This window comes from Bison bison, unplaced genomic scaffold (assembly GCF_000754665.1).
Source record: "Bison bison bison isolate TAMUID 2011002044 unplaced genomic scaffold, Bison_UMD1.0 scf7180017864080, whole genome shotgun sequence".
Classification (NCBI taxonomy): domain Eukaryota; kingdom Metazoa; phylum Chordata; class Mammalia; order Artiodactyla; family Bovidae; genus Bison; species Bison bison.
The window spans coordinates 4,740,311-4,753,675 of NW_011494652.1; the positions used below are offsets into that span (position 1 = coordinate 4,740,311).

Here is a 13,365-nt window from a genome sequence, read left to right on the forward strand (position 1 = left end):
GCTCGCGGTTAATTCCAGCTCATCAGGGTCAAAGTGGAAGTTGCGTGCCTCTGCCTACTTCTGCGTCTATGTTCCTTAACTTGGCATCGCCCCTGTTCACCCCTCCCCTTAAACAGGAATCGAGAGCCATCCTCGCCGGTGGCCTCTTCACTGTTGTTTGACAGGTCCAGAGGCGATACCCTCAGTGTGTTTCTTGCCCTCATTTTCTCTTGCCTGTGTTAGAATGGCTTCCCTGGGGGCTCAGACGGCACAGAACCTGCCTGTGATGTAGGAGACCCAGGTTCAATCCCTGGGTTGAGAAGATCCCCTGGAGAAGGAAATGGCAATCCACTCCAGTATTCTTGCCTGGAAAATTCCACGGGCAGACGAGCCTGGTGGGCTACAGTCCACGGGCTCGCAAAGAATCGGACATGACTTAGCCACTAACACGCGTGTTAGAACATCTTCCTTGTTCCTCCTCCACCTCTAGTCTTTCCTCCTCAAATTCAGGCTCCTCAGAGCGGCCCCTCTAAACTGCAGATCCCTCCTCCCCTGCCTGGCCTCCTGGGTCGTATTCCCTGACGTTGAGGGTGAGTCTGCGCCCCTTGCTATGCGTGCAGGCTGGTGACCTGGAGTCCGAGTGTCTGCCCTTCATCCCCTGGGCAGCTCACTCCCTGCCTCTGGCCTCAGTGGACGCTGCCAGGCTGTTTGCTCCTTTGCCTTTGCTCCTGACGTCCCCATGCCTGACCTGCCTCCTTCCTTATCCTTTGGTTTATCCCCTTGGTGTCTTTCTTCAGGAGGTCTTCCTGCCGAGTCTGCCCACTCTCAATGCAGCTGTATGTTGGCATCGGCACCGTTCAGCACAGACTCATTCTTGCTGCCACCCACTCGGCCTTCCCTGTCCCAGAGGGGGTGCTGATCACAGTCCTAAATAGCTCCACGCTCTGAAGGCCCCTGCTGTGACCTGCTTGAAACTGAGCAGGTGAGAAAAGGGTTGTTTTTTATTTTTTGGCTGTGTACCTGTCAGCTTGCGGGACCTTAATTCCCTGACAGGGGTGGAACCCGTTCCCGCTGCGGTGGAAGCCCAGAGTCCTCACCGCTGGACCTCCGGGGAAGCCCAAGGGGGCATTTTTAACACAGTGTGCTCCCCAGTCCCTAGTTTTAGGGTCTCTGCAGGTTCCAGTCTTTTGTGGGCAACACGGGTCTGTTTGTTTCCCTGGGCTGCCTTAGCAAAGTACCAAACCTGGGATGGCTTCCACCAGCAGAGATGTGTGGTCTCAGTCTGGAGACCGGAAGTCCAAAGTCAAGGTGTCTGCAGCGCCACGCTCCCTCTGACAGTTCTAGGGGAGGATCTTTCCTTATCTCTTCCAGCTTCCGGTGTTTCCCGCAGCCCTTGGCATTCTCTCCAGGCACGAGGCTGTCTTCTCGCTGAGTCTCCACGTCTTCACCTGTGTCTCTCTGTGTTCACATTTCCTCTTTTATAAGGGCACCAAGCAGACTGAATGAGGCCCACCCTAACGACCTCATTGTTGCGGATTACATTTCCAGCGAGTCACCTTCTGAAGCTCTGGGCTTGGCACTCTCACATATTTCGGGGGGAACAAAAATTCAGCCCAAACGCTGGTGTCTACTTTCCTCCACCTTGAAACTGGGGTGACCTGGGTGAGCGAGGGGGGACAGAGGGGGTCCTCTGTGACTCTCCAGCTGGGGTGAGTGTGCCATGGAGGTGTTGGGGAGTTTTCCGGACCACCTGTACGCCTGCTGTGCTTAGGTGTCTCCCTGCAGAGCATTGTCCAGCCATGTTTAGAATCTAGGCTTTAGTGCCTGTCACCCCACTCGGCCCTGAAACACTGTCCTGGTTTCCACTGTCCGTCTGGGAGCTATTTTGTTTGCTGACCTTGTCCCTTTGACCTTCCTTGTCAACACTTTGGGCTCTTATCTGTGTCAGGGACAGTCCCAGTGGCTTGCATGTACTGCTCCCAGGAGGGGCCATGCCTTATTTATCTTCGTCTAGGCGCTCACATTACTCTGCAAGTTCGTGTGGCCTGGAGTACTCGTTCATTCATTCACTCATTCATTTCCCAGACAGCTCATGTTGGTGTCGGGCACTGAACAGGGTGCTAGGGAGACAGTGAGGGGCAAAATAGAGAATCCCGTCCAGGAAGTCCTCACAGCATCTGGTGAGACGGTCAGTGAATTGTTGGAGCATCAAGTTCCCAGACACAACCTCGCCGAGAACGCACACAAGCCAGAGGACGGTGGATTGTGGCAGGGAGAGTGACCGAGCTTTGCTCAAGACGAATGGCCGCCTGAAGAAGGGTATCTGAGCTGTCTGGGGAGGTGGGGGTGTGCAGGAAGGCCTTCCTGTGTGGTCTGGAAGCATGTGGAGAATTTCAGGCCACTGCCTTCCCTCCGTGAGCCAGCCGGCGTTCGGGTGCCTGTGCAGGTCGGCAGTAGCGCTCCTTTCGCACCAGGGGGCAGTGTTTTCCCTGCAAGTCTGCATGTGTGCGTGGTGACTCTTCAGCTGTGTCTGACTTTGTGACCGCATGGACTATTGCCCACCAGGCTCCTCTGTCCCTGGGATTCTCCAGGCAAGAATACTGGGGCGGGTGGCCATGCCCTCCTCTGAGGGATTTTCCTGACCCAGGGGTTGAACCCGCGTCTCTTAGGTCTCCTGCATTGGCAGGCAGGTTCTTTACCACTAGCACCACCTGGTCTCCCTACCCACATATGAGGCTGGGACGGGGCAGCCTCTGCTGTGCCCACAAGCCCTCTCCTCACCCTCGCCTGCCTGCCGGGATCCTCACAACCTCTCCCTGAACCTCCCCGCTTCCCCGTCCACAGGCCCCTTTGGCCCAGACGGGGCCCGTGGTTGCAGTTGTCACTGTACGGCCCTCTCCCCTCTGCTTGCCCCCTGACTCAAAGATTGACCAGGGCGATACGGAGACACGGTGGCGGGGCAGCTTGGAACTGCCTCTCGGGGTGGGGGCCGGGCCGTGCTGCCCCGGGCCCTGTGCGTTTCCGCTCTGCATCTGCTCCCGCCTTTGGCATCCCCACGCCCCTTTCTTCTTCTGTCACCTTCCCTGTTTCTCGGATCCTCCCTTCAACTGCCCCTACTCTGAAATCGCAGCCTCGGTCTGTCCTCTCGCTGGTGCTTTGATGTCAGCTGCTGCAGCCTGGCAGCTCAGGCGGTCTTCCCCTTGTATCTGTCCCGCTGGCCGCCAGCCCGGGGCCTCCATCGGACACAGTTAGGACAGCACGGAGCTGCTTGGAAGGAAGGCTCCCAAGAGCGGGCCCCATCCGTCAGCAGCTCGCTTCTGCCACAGCGTGGAGCCCTCTGCCAAGAACTCTTTTTCCGGTTCTGACCTGCTTTTTTGCTGGCAGCCAGCCACTGGGGGCCTCTGGGGGCTGGGGACAGAGCCCGGTGGGGGTGCCGGTGTAGGGGGCAGGGGGTAGGAAGTCACTGTGTGGGAAGGCGCCTCCTTAATTAATTTTGAGATTCCGGGGTCTGTTTCTGACCCACTCTCCCCTCTGCCCCCTCCCCACCTCCCGTCTGGCGCCTCCAGCCCCTGTCTGAGGTGGATATGCCGAAGGACTTGTGGCCTGGGGGTGGGCAGGGCAGGCTGTGGGCTTCCAAAGCTGACACACCAGCTAGTCACCCCGGGAGCAGGCCTGTGGCTCTCCTTTCCTCTGTCTGCCACCCACAGTTGCCCACGGCGTCTGCAGGAGATGCTGTGTGAAGAACAGGGGTATTTAGGGCGGAAGTAATACAACCGCTCTGAGGAGCACTCCTGGGCCCTCCACTTGGCCACAGCGGTCATTCAGGTGGCCGCTGACCCTGACCCCAGCATGGCTGCCCTAGCCCCGCGGCCGTATTGTCTGGACCACCATTTGGGTGGTGATGGCTCAACAGCGGAATTTTGCACTGCTCCTGGTTGCAAGAGGCAGCCTGGGAGATGTAGTTTAGGTCACGACATAGTGGGACTTCTAGAGACATCTTGATGATTTATTGGACAAATTGAAACTGCCCTAGCTCAGCAGGGACACACAGTTGCCAGCGCCGTTAGCCTGCTGTCTGGTGGGAAGTGCTGAGACCACTGGGATTCCTGCCCAAGTTGAGGCAGTGACATGTTTTCATCAGGAGTGGGCTTTTGGCTTTTGGTTTTCAAGTGCCTGCAGGCTGTGCTTCTGATGAAAGCCACGACTTCCTCCCTTAGTGAGGTGAGGACTCCCTCTGCCCTGACACAGCGGTCCCCAGTGTGTTCGGCACCAGGGACCGGTTTCACGGAAGACAGTTTTTCCATGGACGGGGGTGTCGGGGGCTGGTTTCAGGATGATTCATGTATTGTGCACCTTATTTCTATTAAGTCCACTTTACCTCAGATCATCAGGCATCCGAGCCCGGAGGTTGGGGACCCCTGCCCTAAAGAGTCAGCACTCTTGCTCTGGAGGGAGGCGTACACAGATCGGGGTCAGAACTGGCCTTGCTGGGTGACCTGGAGCGTGACTTGACCTCACGATGTCTGGTTCCTTCTGTTAAAGCTGTGAGGACGACCTGAGTGAGTACATGCAGATCCCAGGGCCTGGGAAAGAGTAGAGGCCCTTCCAGCTGTGCTGATCCCCGCGCCGCCTGGCACAGATAGAGGTGGAGCTTGGCCAGCGTTGGAGGCCGTAGAAGCCGCAGGGGCAGGTCAGCGCAGGGCAGGTCAGCAGGCCGGCCCACGAGGTCGAGACCTCCCCCGCCTCGAGCCGCAGGTTGTTGTCGGCACGCTCCTGACCGGACCGTCGGATGGATTGTCGCCGTTGAGAACACTGAGCTGATCCACCCAGTGCCGGGGAGGGACTGAGCTGGAAGCGAAGCCGACTGTCTGGGGAGTCACGCTGAGCGGAGCAGGGGAGAGACGGGTGCTCCCAGCTCCCCGCTGCTCTTGCTGGTCCCAAGTGAGAGTCAAAGCCGCCTCACTCCCTGTCTCTAACTTACACGCCCGGGGCCAAGGAAAGGGATCTGTCAGCTGGCATTTGCAAAAATAGCAGACGGGCCGCTCTGGGCCTGTCGGCTCTCTGGAGCGGCAGCCAGGTAAGGGATCTTGGGGCCGTGGCTGTGGCCTTCTCTTGCTTGTCACTCTCCCACCTCTGAGATCAGAAAGGGAGATTTTTCACTCAGGTGTATCCCCAGCACTAACCGAGGCCACGTGGTGTCCCTGCGGCAGGTGACCTGAGGCTGGCTGGTCCCTGGCCACCCCTGAGGGTCCTCTCCCCGCCGAGAGACCCAGCCCGTGAGGGAGTCCCATCTGCAGCAGCCTGGGGAGGGTCCACTGACGCGATGGAACACCAGGGCTTCCCGAGGCGTCAAGTTTGGTTAACGGGGGCCTCGGAGTTTTTTTTTTTTTTTTTTAATTTTAATTGGAGGCTAATTACTTTACAATATTGTATTGGTTTTGCCATACATCAACATGAATCCGCCACTGGTGTACATGTGTTCCCAATCCTGAACCCCCCTCCCACCTCCCTCCCCACTTGGAGTTTTTTAAGGACAATTCTCCACTAAACTGTCAACGACCTTGAGGACTTTTGGGTTCCCATCCTGTAACCAAAACCCCAAAGCAAGGTGCCGTGTGGTTCTGCAGTGAGCGCCTGGCCCTGCCCACACCGCCCTCCTGTGACGGGGGCCGCCACCGGGTTCCTACCCTGTGGTGAGGTGATGAGGATGCTCTCGGAGCAGTGCTCGAGGGGAGGCCGGCGCGCTGAGAAAGTGGCGCTGTGAGGAGAGCCTGGTACCAGGTCCCTCCAGGGTGCCAGAGCCTGATCTCAGTCTGGGAGCCCCTCTGAACACCAGAGGCAGCTCCTGCCTCTAGAACTAGGGGAAGGGAGTCGGTGCCCTGAGGCCTTCCCCACTGTTCCCTCCCCCGCAGGCCTTCTGTTTCCATGCGGGTCTCACCAGGTGCTGAGTCTCAGCAGGTGCCTGGCTTCCTGCCTTGCCACCCTGAGCTCTGTCCACCCGGCTCCTCCCGTCAGCCCAACCCACACCCCCAGACTCAGCACACCCCGAGTGAACCATCACACGCTCAACCCACGAGGGCCCCACTTCCCAGAAGGGAGACCTCTGGGGCGGCCCAGTCTGTCCTGAGGTTTTCTCCCAGCTGGAGCTGGTTTAGGAAAGGCCTTCGGAGGCGCCGGGCAGCCGGACCTCCTGGGCCTCAGGTCTGGGAAGCGAGGGGGATTTGACGCAGGAGAAGGCTGGGTGCTGGGTTGACCAAGTTCTGAGATGTTCTGGGAACGCAGAGGTGGTTTTAGTCACTGTTGTGTCCTCAAGACCCAGGCCTGGCTTTGCCGGTCGGGGGTGGGGTCGCGTGTGGCTGAGCCGGGAACCGAGCTGCAGGGCTGCGTCCAGGCTGCGAGGGGCTGTGACCCATGCCCTCTGTCGTCCACGAGAGCCCCGTCCGGCCAGCCGCCCAGACCCGCTCCGCCTGCAGGCTGACCCCCACCGCTAGCCTCGGGATGCCACCTCCTTGGTCTGTCCGGGTCCCTGGGGATAGAGGAGCTGGGCCTTGGGCTGCGAAGCTCCTGCTGCCCACGTGACCCAGCCTCCCTACCTCCCCTGCGCTCCCAGGCATCTGACACCCCTGCTCCGGGCGCCCCTTCCCCCAGTCTCAGCCTTGGCAGCTGCCCCAGCCTCCGGCAGCCTGGGCGGGAGAACTTTGTATTCTGGGCCAGTGACCACCTCAGGCAGAGCAGAGGCAGCACCAGTCCTGGCTGGTGAGGGGTGAGTGCTCCGGGCCCCCTTGTCGGCTGGCGGTCTTCCATGTGTCTGCGTGTATGCCCTTGTCCAGCGAGACCCCCTGGGCCGGTGCTGCCTTGCTGGTCTGGATGGGAATGAGCACCCTGCAGGGTGGGCAACAGAGGGCCTTCCTTCACGCACCCCACACTCGTCTGGGAGGAAGGACCAGGGGGGAGATGGCGATGGCAGCCCCTGTCAGTGACCCCCAGGTCGACCTGCCCAGTCTGGGGGTGGTGTCGCCCTCTTTCACAGAGGACGAATTGGGGTGCCTGGGTCTCCCAAGGTCAGATGGCGCGGGGGCAGGCCCAGCTCGCTGACCCCGGGTTCACGCGGGGTTGCCGCCGGTGGACGTGGCTGCCCCCTGCCCACTCTCAACCACCACTCTGACTTCAGCGAACGATCGTGACCTTTCCCCTTCTGCAAACATCTGCCTGCCTGCCCCCGAACCCCAGGTCAAGTCCAGGCCTGTGCTTGCTTCCCTCTGCACGGGACACGGGGCACCAGGGCGTTCAGAGGCCCCCCACCTCCAGTGCCCAGAACCCAGGTTCTTGATTTGTAAAGCAGGACACCAAGGAAATCCTTGCTGTCTAGAGCACGTGTGAGGGTCAAATGCAAAGAGTATGAGAGTCTTGGGCTGGATGGTTCGTGTTTCCTGACTGAGCTGGGGAGGCTCTTGGTCCTCCCTCCCCACCCCCACCCTCTGACCAGAGCCTTTAGGGATCTCTCTTTTCATTGGGAAAGGGATCAGGAAGTGTGTGTGGTAGGGGTGGGGAGAGAATATGACCTATTTACTCATAAGACATGCGTAAGTGCCTGATGGTCCGAAAGGATAAACCCACCCACGTGGAAGAAAAGAGCAGGCCTCCCTGCCCAGGATGACATGTCCCTGGGGATGGAGAGTCTCCGTGCCAGTGGAACCCGCTGTGAGGCTGCTCACCTGCAGACAGGGAGGAAGACCTGTAGCAGGCTTCCCTGGCCAACCGGTGAGGAAGATGCAGTGGGCGGTGGGATGAGCCTTCTGGGAGGCCGGCCCCCCCCAGAAGGGGTTGTTTCACAGGATGGAAGCCAAAGCCAGTCACCTCACTGAGAGGGATGCTTCAGGAACTCCTCTTGGCTTTTTTCTGTAAAGGTCTTCTGTTTCCTCTATATATTTCTTTCTTTTCTGATTATAAATAATAATCCCCACTGGAGAAAATACAGAATGTATCAGTTCGGTTCAGTTATTAAGTCATGTCCAACTCTTTGCGACCCCATGGACTACAGCACGCCAGGCTTCCCTGTCCACTATCTCCTGGAGTTTGCTCAAACTCACGTCCGTTGAATCAGTGATGCCATCCAACCATCTCATCCTCTGCTGTCCCCTTCACCTCCTGCTTTCAGTCTTTCCCAGCATCAGGGTCTTTTCCAGTGAGTCGGCTCTTCGCATCAGGTGACCAAAGTATTTGAGCTTTAGCTTCAGCATCAGTCCTTTCAATGAGTGTTCAGGACTGATTTCCTTTAGGATTGACTGGTTTGATCTCCTTACAGTCCAAAGGACTCTCAAGAGTCTTCTCCAACACCACAGTTCAAAAGCATTGATTCTTTAGCACTCAGCCTTCTTTATGGTCCAACTCTTGCATCCTTCGGAGAAGACAATGGCACCCCACTCCAGTACTCTTGCCTGGAAAATCCCATGGATGGAGGAGCCTGGAAGGCTGCAGTCCATGAGGCCGAGAAGAGTCAGACATGACTTAGCGACTTCACTTTCACCTTTCACTTTCATGCATTGGAGAAGGACATGGCAACCCACTCCAGTGTTCTTGCCCGGAGAGTCGCAGGGACGGGGGAGCCTGGTGGGCTGCCGTCTATGGGGTCGCACAGAGTCGGACATGACTGAGGCGACTTAGCAGCAGCAGCTTGCATCCTTATATGACTACTGGAAAAACCGTAGCATAGGACATGTAGAGAAAGAGAAGGAATAAGGAAGAAAAGAAATACCTTGCCAATTCTAGAACATAGGAGTGAGTGAATGCTGAGTTCCTGCTAGTTATTTTTCTTGCTCTAAATAAAACTTCATGAGATCGTATTATTTGTCTTTTTTTAAAAGCATCATATTATATCATAAGCATTTCCCATGTCATCAAAACTCTGCCACCATTTTCCATGGCTATATATTGTCCGTTTGTATTGATGCCCTAATATTGGCTCTTTAAGTGGCTTCTAGTTATTTGCTATTGTAAATAATGCTGATCTGAACATCTTTCTGCATCCATGTTGGTTCCCATTTTAGAATATTTTGGGGTTGGATTCCTAAATTGGTAATGGCCTGACCAAGGGGCATACATATTTTAAAGGCTCTTGGTAGGTTTTGTGAATTGCTTTCAGAGAGCTGCCCTGATCTCTAGACCTCGCCTGTGGGCCTGCTTCCCAGTGGGCTGTTGTTGTTGTTCAGCTGCTAAGTTGTGTCCGACTCTTTGCTACCCCGTGGAGGGCAGCACACCAGACCCCTCTCTCCTCCACTATCTCCCAGAGTTTGCTCAGATTCGTGTCCATTGAGTCAGTGATGCTATCTAACCATCTCATCCTGTCGTCCCCTTCTCTTCCTGCCTTCAGTCTTTCCCAGCATCAGGGTCTTTTCCAGTGAGTCAGCTCTTCGAATCAGGTGGCCAAAGCATTGGAGCTTCAACTTCAATGTCAGTCCTTCCAATGAATATTCAGGGTTGATTTCCTTTAGGATTGAGTGGTTTGATCTCCTTGCAGTCCAAGGGACTCCAAGAGTCTTCTCCCCACCATAGTTTGAAAGCGTCGATTCTTCATCACTCAGCCTTCTTTATGGCCCAACTCTCACGTCCGTACATGACTCTTGGAAAAAGCATAGTTTTGAGTAGACGGACCTTTGTTGGCAAAGTAGTGTCTCTGTTTTTAATACACTTTGTAGGTTTGTCACAGCTTTCCTTCCAAGAAGCAGGCATCTTTTAATTTCATGGCTGCAGTCACTGTCCACAGTGATTTCTTGAAGCCCAAGAAAATAAGGCCCAGAGGCCTTAGCAGCACTAAATCTGATTGTTCACAACTCTGTTGCTAGTTTCATAGGCACAAGCAACACCCCCTGTTCCCCTTTGAATGTGGTGATTTCTGGTGAGGTGGGACTGTCAACAGTTCGCTAGCCACTTGTATCTGCTGTTCATGCTTGTCCCGGAGAACACTTTGCCTTTCTTCACTTGACCCTCATGGCCATTTGGGCTCTTTCTGCTCTGCCTCGTCCCACAGATTCCTGCCTGCAGCCCTGAGCAGAGCAGGCATCTGGTGCCCAGGATGGGGGCAAGATCCATCCCCACACTGGCTCCCTGGGGTGTGCGCCATTGACCACCAGGGCCTTCCCTCCAGCTGGGTGGGCAGCTGAAGCCGGAAGCTGGTGCAGCCGGTGCTGCTGGTAGACCTGTGAGGGGGAGCTGACAGGAGAGCGTTGGAAGCTCAGTGGTTTTCAGGAAGGTGTGGAAGTCACATGTCCGAGGCCCAGCTGGTACTTTGGCACTGACTGTGAGCAGATCCTGGGGGCTTCCGCTGTGATCTCCTCCACTGGTGTCAGCTGGACCTTGGCTTATTTCCCTCGGACCCACAGACAGGTTGAAGAGGCGGCCCTCGAGTCCTTGGCCGTGGCTGTTACTCTCCTGGGGTGCGTGCCCTGCAGCTCAGATCTGGACGTGGCTGCTGCTTCCCCCGTTCAGGTTCCTGCCCAGTAATTCGCCAAAAAATTACCTGTTTTCTTGCCCATGAGGCACTAATCGTGATCTGAAAGGACCTATTTCTGTCTGGTTTTGCCCTTTTCTTTTCTCCTTCCCGGGGTCAGCCTCCTGTGAGAGCTGAGACGTTCCTGCCCTGGCCTGGTGCTGTGCCTGGCGCGGTTGATGCTTGAAGGGCTGCCTTCTCTCCCCCTGGTTGAAGGGCTTCCCTCTTTTTCTCTTTCTTCTATTTATCTCATTTCTTTTCTCCTCTTTTCTTTCTACTTGGTCTTTATTTCCCCTTCTCCGTCTTGTTGGCCACGATATGACACTGTGAGGTTTTAGCAGTATCTGATTTATTGAATAGATTTTTATGTTCTTTGGTGGTGATTTAGTCGCTCGGTTGTGTCTGACTCTTTTGTGACCCCATGGACTGTAGCCCGCCAGGCTCCTATGTCCATGGGAGTTCTCCTGGCAAGAATACTGGAGTGGGTTGCCATTTCCTTCTCCAGAGGTCTTCCCAACCCAGGCATCAAACCTGCATCTCTTATGTCTCCTGCATTGCATTACAGGTGGAGTCTTTACTACCTGAGCTACCAGGGTTGCTTATTGCGTTTCTTACTTAAAATGGATGAGTCAGGCATTTAAACTTTGTGAAGAAATAGATGACAGGCTTAGCTGGGTGGAGGCCCTGGAGCAGGCGAAAAGGACCGAATGCCAGTTTGGGCTCTGCTGTAAAAGCTGTGTGACTCTGACCACATCTTTTAAAGCTTTTCCGGGCCTTGGTTTTCTTCATTTGTGAAATGAGGGGTATGGTCGATCTCTGAAGATGTTTTGCATTCTGGGAGGGAGATTGCCCTGTTGGCTTTTTAAAAATTCTTTTCATTCTGAAAAAATGTGTGTGATGTAATTTGCTCTCGTAACTGATTTTAAGTGTGTAGTTAGGCCAGTGGCGTTACATCCACTCACATCTTTGTGCAACCGTCACCTCTGGCCATTTCCAGAACTTCTAAATCTCACAGAATGGAAACTCTGTCCCCTTTATTATTTTTTAATGAATGAATTAATTAATCTGTGGCTGCGCTAGGTCTTCTTCGCTGCGCGTGGGCCCTTTCCAGTTGAGGTGAGAGGGGGGCTCTGCGTGCGGTGCGTGGGCTTCTCATTGAGGTGGCTTCTCTTGTTGCCGGCGCGGGCTCTAGAGCGCGTGGACTTCAGGAGCGGCAGAGCGCGGGCTCAGCGGGTGTGGCGCTTGGGCTTAGCTGTCCTGCGGCACTGAAACCCTGTCCCCTTTAAACACTAACTCCCCCACCGCCCGCCCCCTGGCCCCCACCCTCCCGCTGTCTGCCTCTGTGAATGTGGTGACTCTGGGAACCTCATCTAAGTGGAATCACGCAGTATTTGTCTTTTTGTGACTGGCCGGTTTCACTGGCCCTCAGCTGGCTTTCAAGACTAATTTACTGAGTAGCCCTTGTAGAAAGGACAGTTCCTGCAGTTTGAAGAAATCTGCATTTTATCTGAGCAGAGGCTGTGCTTCCGGAGGGCACATTGTTGCAGCTTCTCTCCTGGGGAGCTCCACTGTCACCCTCCCTGCCCAGCCAGACAGACCTTGAGGGAGGGCCGAAGGGGTCAGCGCGGGGCCGGAGGTTCTAAAGCCCGGGGCAGCCTGGACTGACACTGGCCTTACACACCGCAGTCACGCAGGGCTGCTTGCTGGCCTCTGAAATTGTTGTAAAAGTTTGAAGTGTGGTGCTTTAGGATTCAGAGTATGAGAGTATGAGAGTATGAGGGTGAGCTTGGGATGCCAGTTGGGGATGACTCTCTTCCTTCGCTATGGCTGGTCAGCCTTCAGGGAATGCTGGGCCTGGCCAGGAACTGAGGCAGCGGTGGCGCTGGCCGCCGTGGGGCTGCTCTAAGCAGGCTCTGACCTCCCTCCCTAGATGCTGAAGTTTCAGACTGTCCGGGGGAGCCTGAGGCTCCTGGCTATCCGCCGGACCTCCACCGCAACCGCTGCCTCTCCCAATGTCCGGCGCCTGGAGTACAAGCCCATCAAGAAGGTCATGGTGGCCAACAGAGGTGAGCACGGGGGGAGCCTGCCCTAGCTTCCTGCCCCTGTTGCTGCGTCTCCTGGGACCCCAGGATCTCACTTGCCCTGTTACCCTGTGCCCACCCCCAGGCGAGATCGCCATCCGTGTGTTCCGGGCCTGCACGGAGCTGGGCATCCGCACGGTGGCTGTCTACTCGGAGCAGGACACGGGCCAAATGCACCGACAGAAAGCTGACGAAGCCTACCTCATCGGCCGGGGTCTCGCCCCGGTGCAGGCCTATCTGCACATTCCAGACATCATTAAGGTCGCCAAGGTGAGGGGGCTAGGTGGGGATGGGGAACTCTTGAGAGCTGAGACTGGGTCCTGTGCCTGCCCGGCTCTCCCTCCCATTTCCAGTGCTCCCTGGCCGAAAGTCCCTGTGAAAAGGTGAATGAATGAGTGAATGAATGTGTGAGTGACTACGTGAATGAGTGACTGAGTGAATGAATGACTGACTGCGTGCATGGGTGACTAAGCAAATGAATGAGCAAATGAGGGACTGAATGAGTGAGGAATGAATGAGTGAATGAGTAAATGAGCGAGTGAATGGAGCGAGTGAGGTGAGGCAGGTGGGAGGGCCTCAGGGCTGGGGGGCTGTGTGAAGGGCTTTGAGGGGTGCTCATCCCTCTGACCAGCCCCGCCCGCCACCAGGAAAACAACGTGGACGCTGTGCACCCGGGCTACGGGTTCCTGTCGGAGCGGGCCGACTTTGCCCAGGCCTGCCAGGATGCTGGGGTCCGGTTCATTGGGCCAAGCCCCGAGGTGGTCCGCAAGATGGGCGACAAGGTGGAGGCCCGGGCCATCGCCATCGCCGCAGGTGAGG

At 56.3% G+C, this 13,365-nt stretch overlaps 1 protein-coding gene across 1 annotated transcript in view; it reads left to right on the forward strand.

Moving 5' to 3' along the window:
* Nucleotides 1-13,365, forward strand: part of PC (pyruvate carboxylase) — a 103,754-nt gene that overhangs the window by 69,309 nt on the left and 21,080 nt on the right. The window contains exons 3-5 of the mRNA XM_010837720.1: nt 12,396-12,531; nt 12,632-12,816; nt 13,194-13,359. Coding sequence (XP_010836022.1) covers nt 12,396-12,531; nt 12,632-12,816; nt 13,194-13,359 — 487 coding nt within the window. The remainder of the gene's footprint in view (nt 1-12,395; nt 12,532-12,631; nt 12,817-13,193; nt 13,360-13,365) is intronic.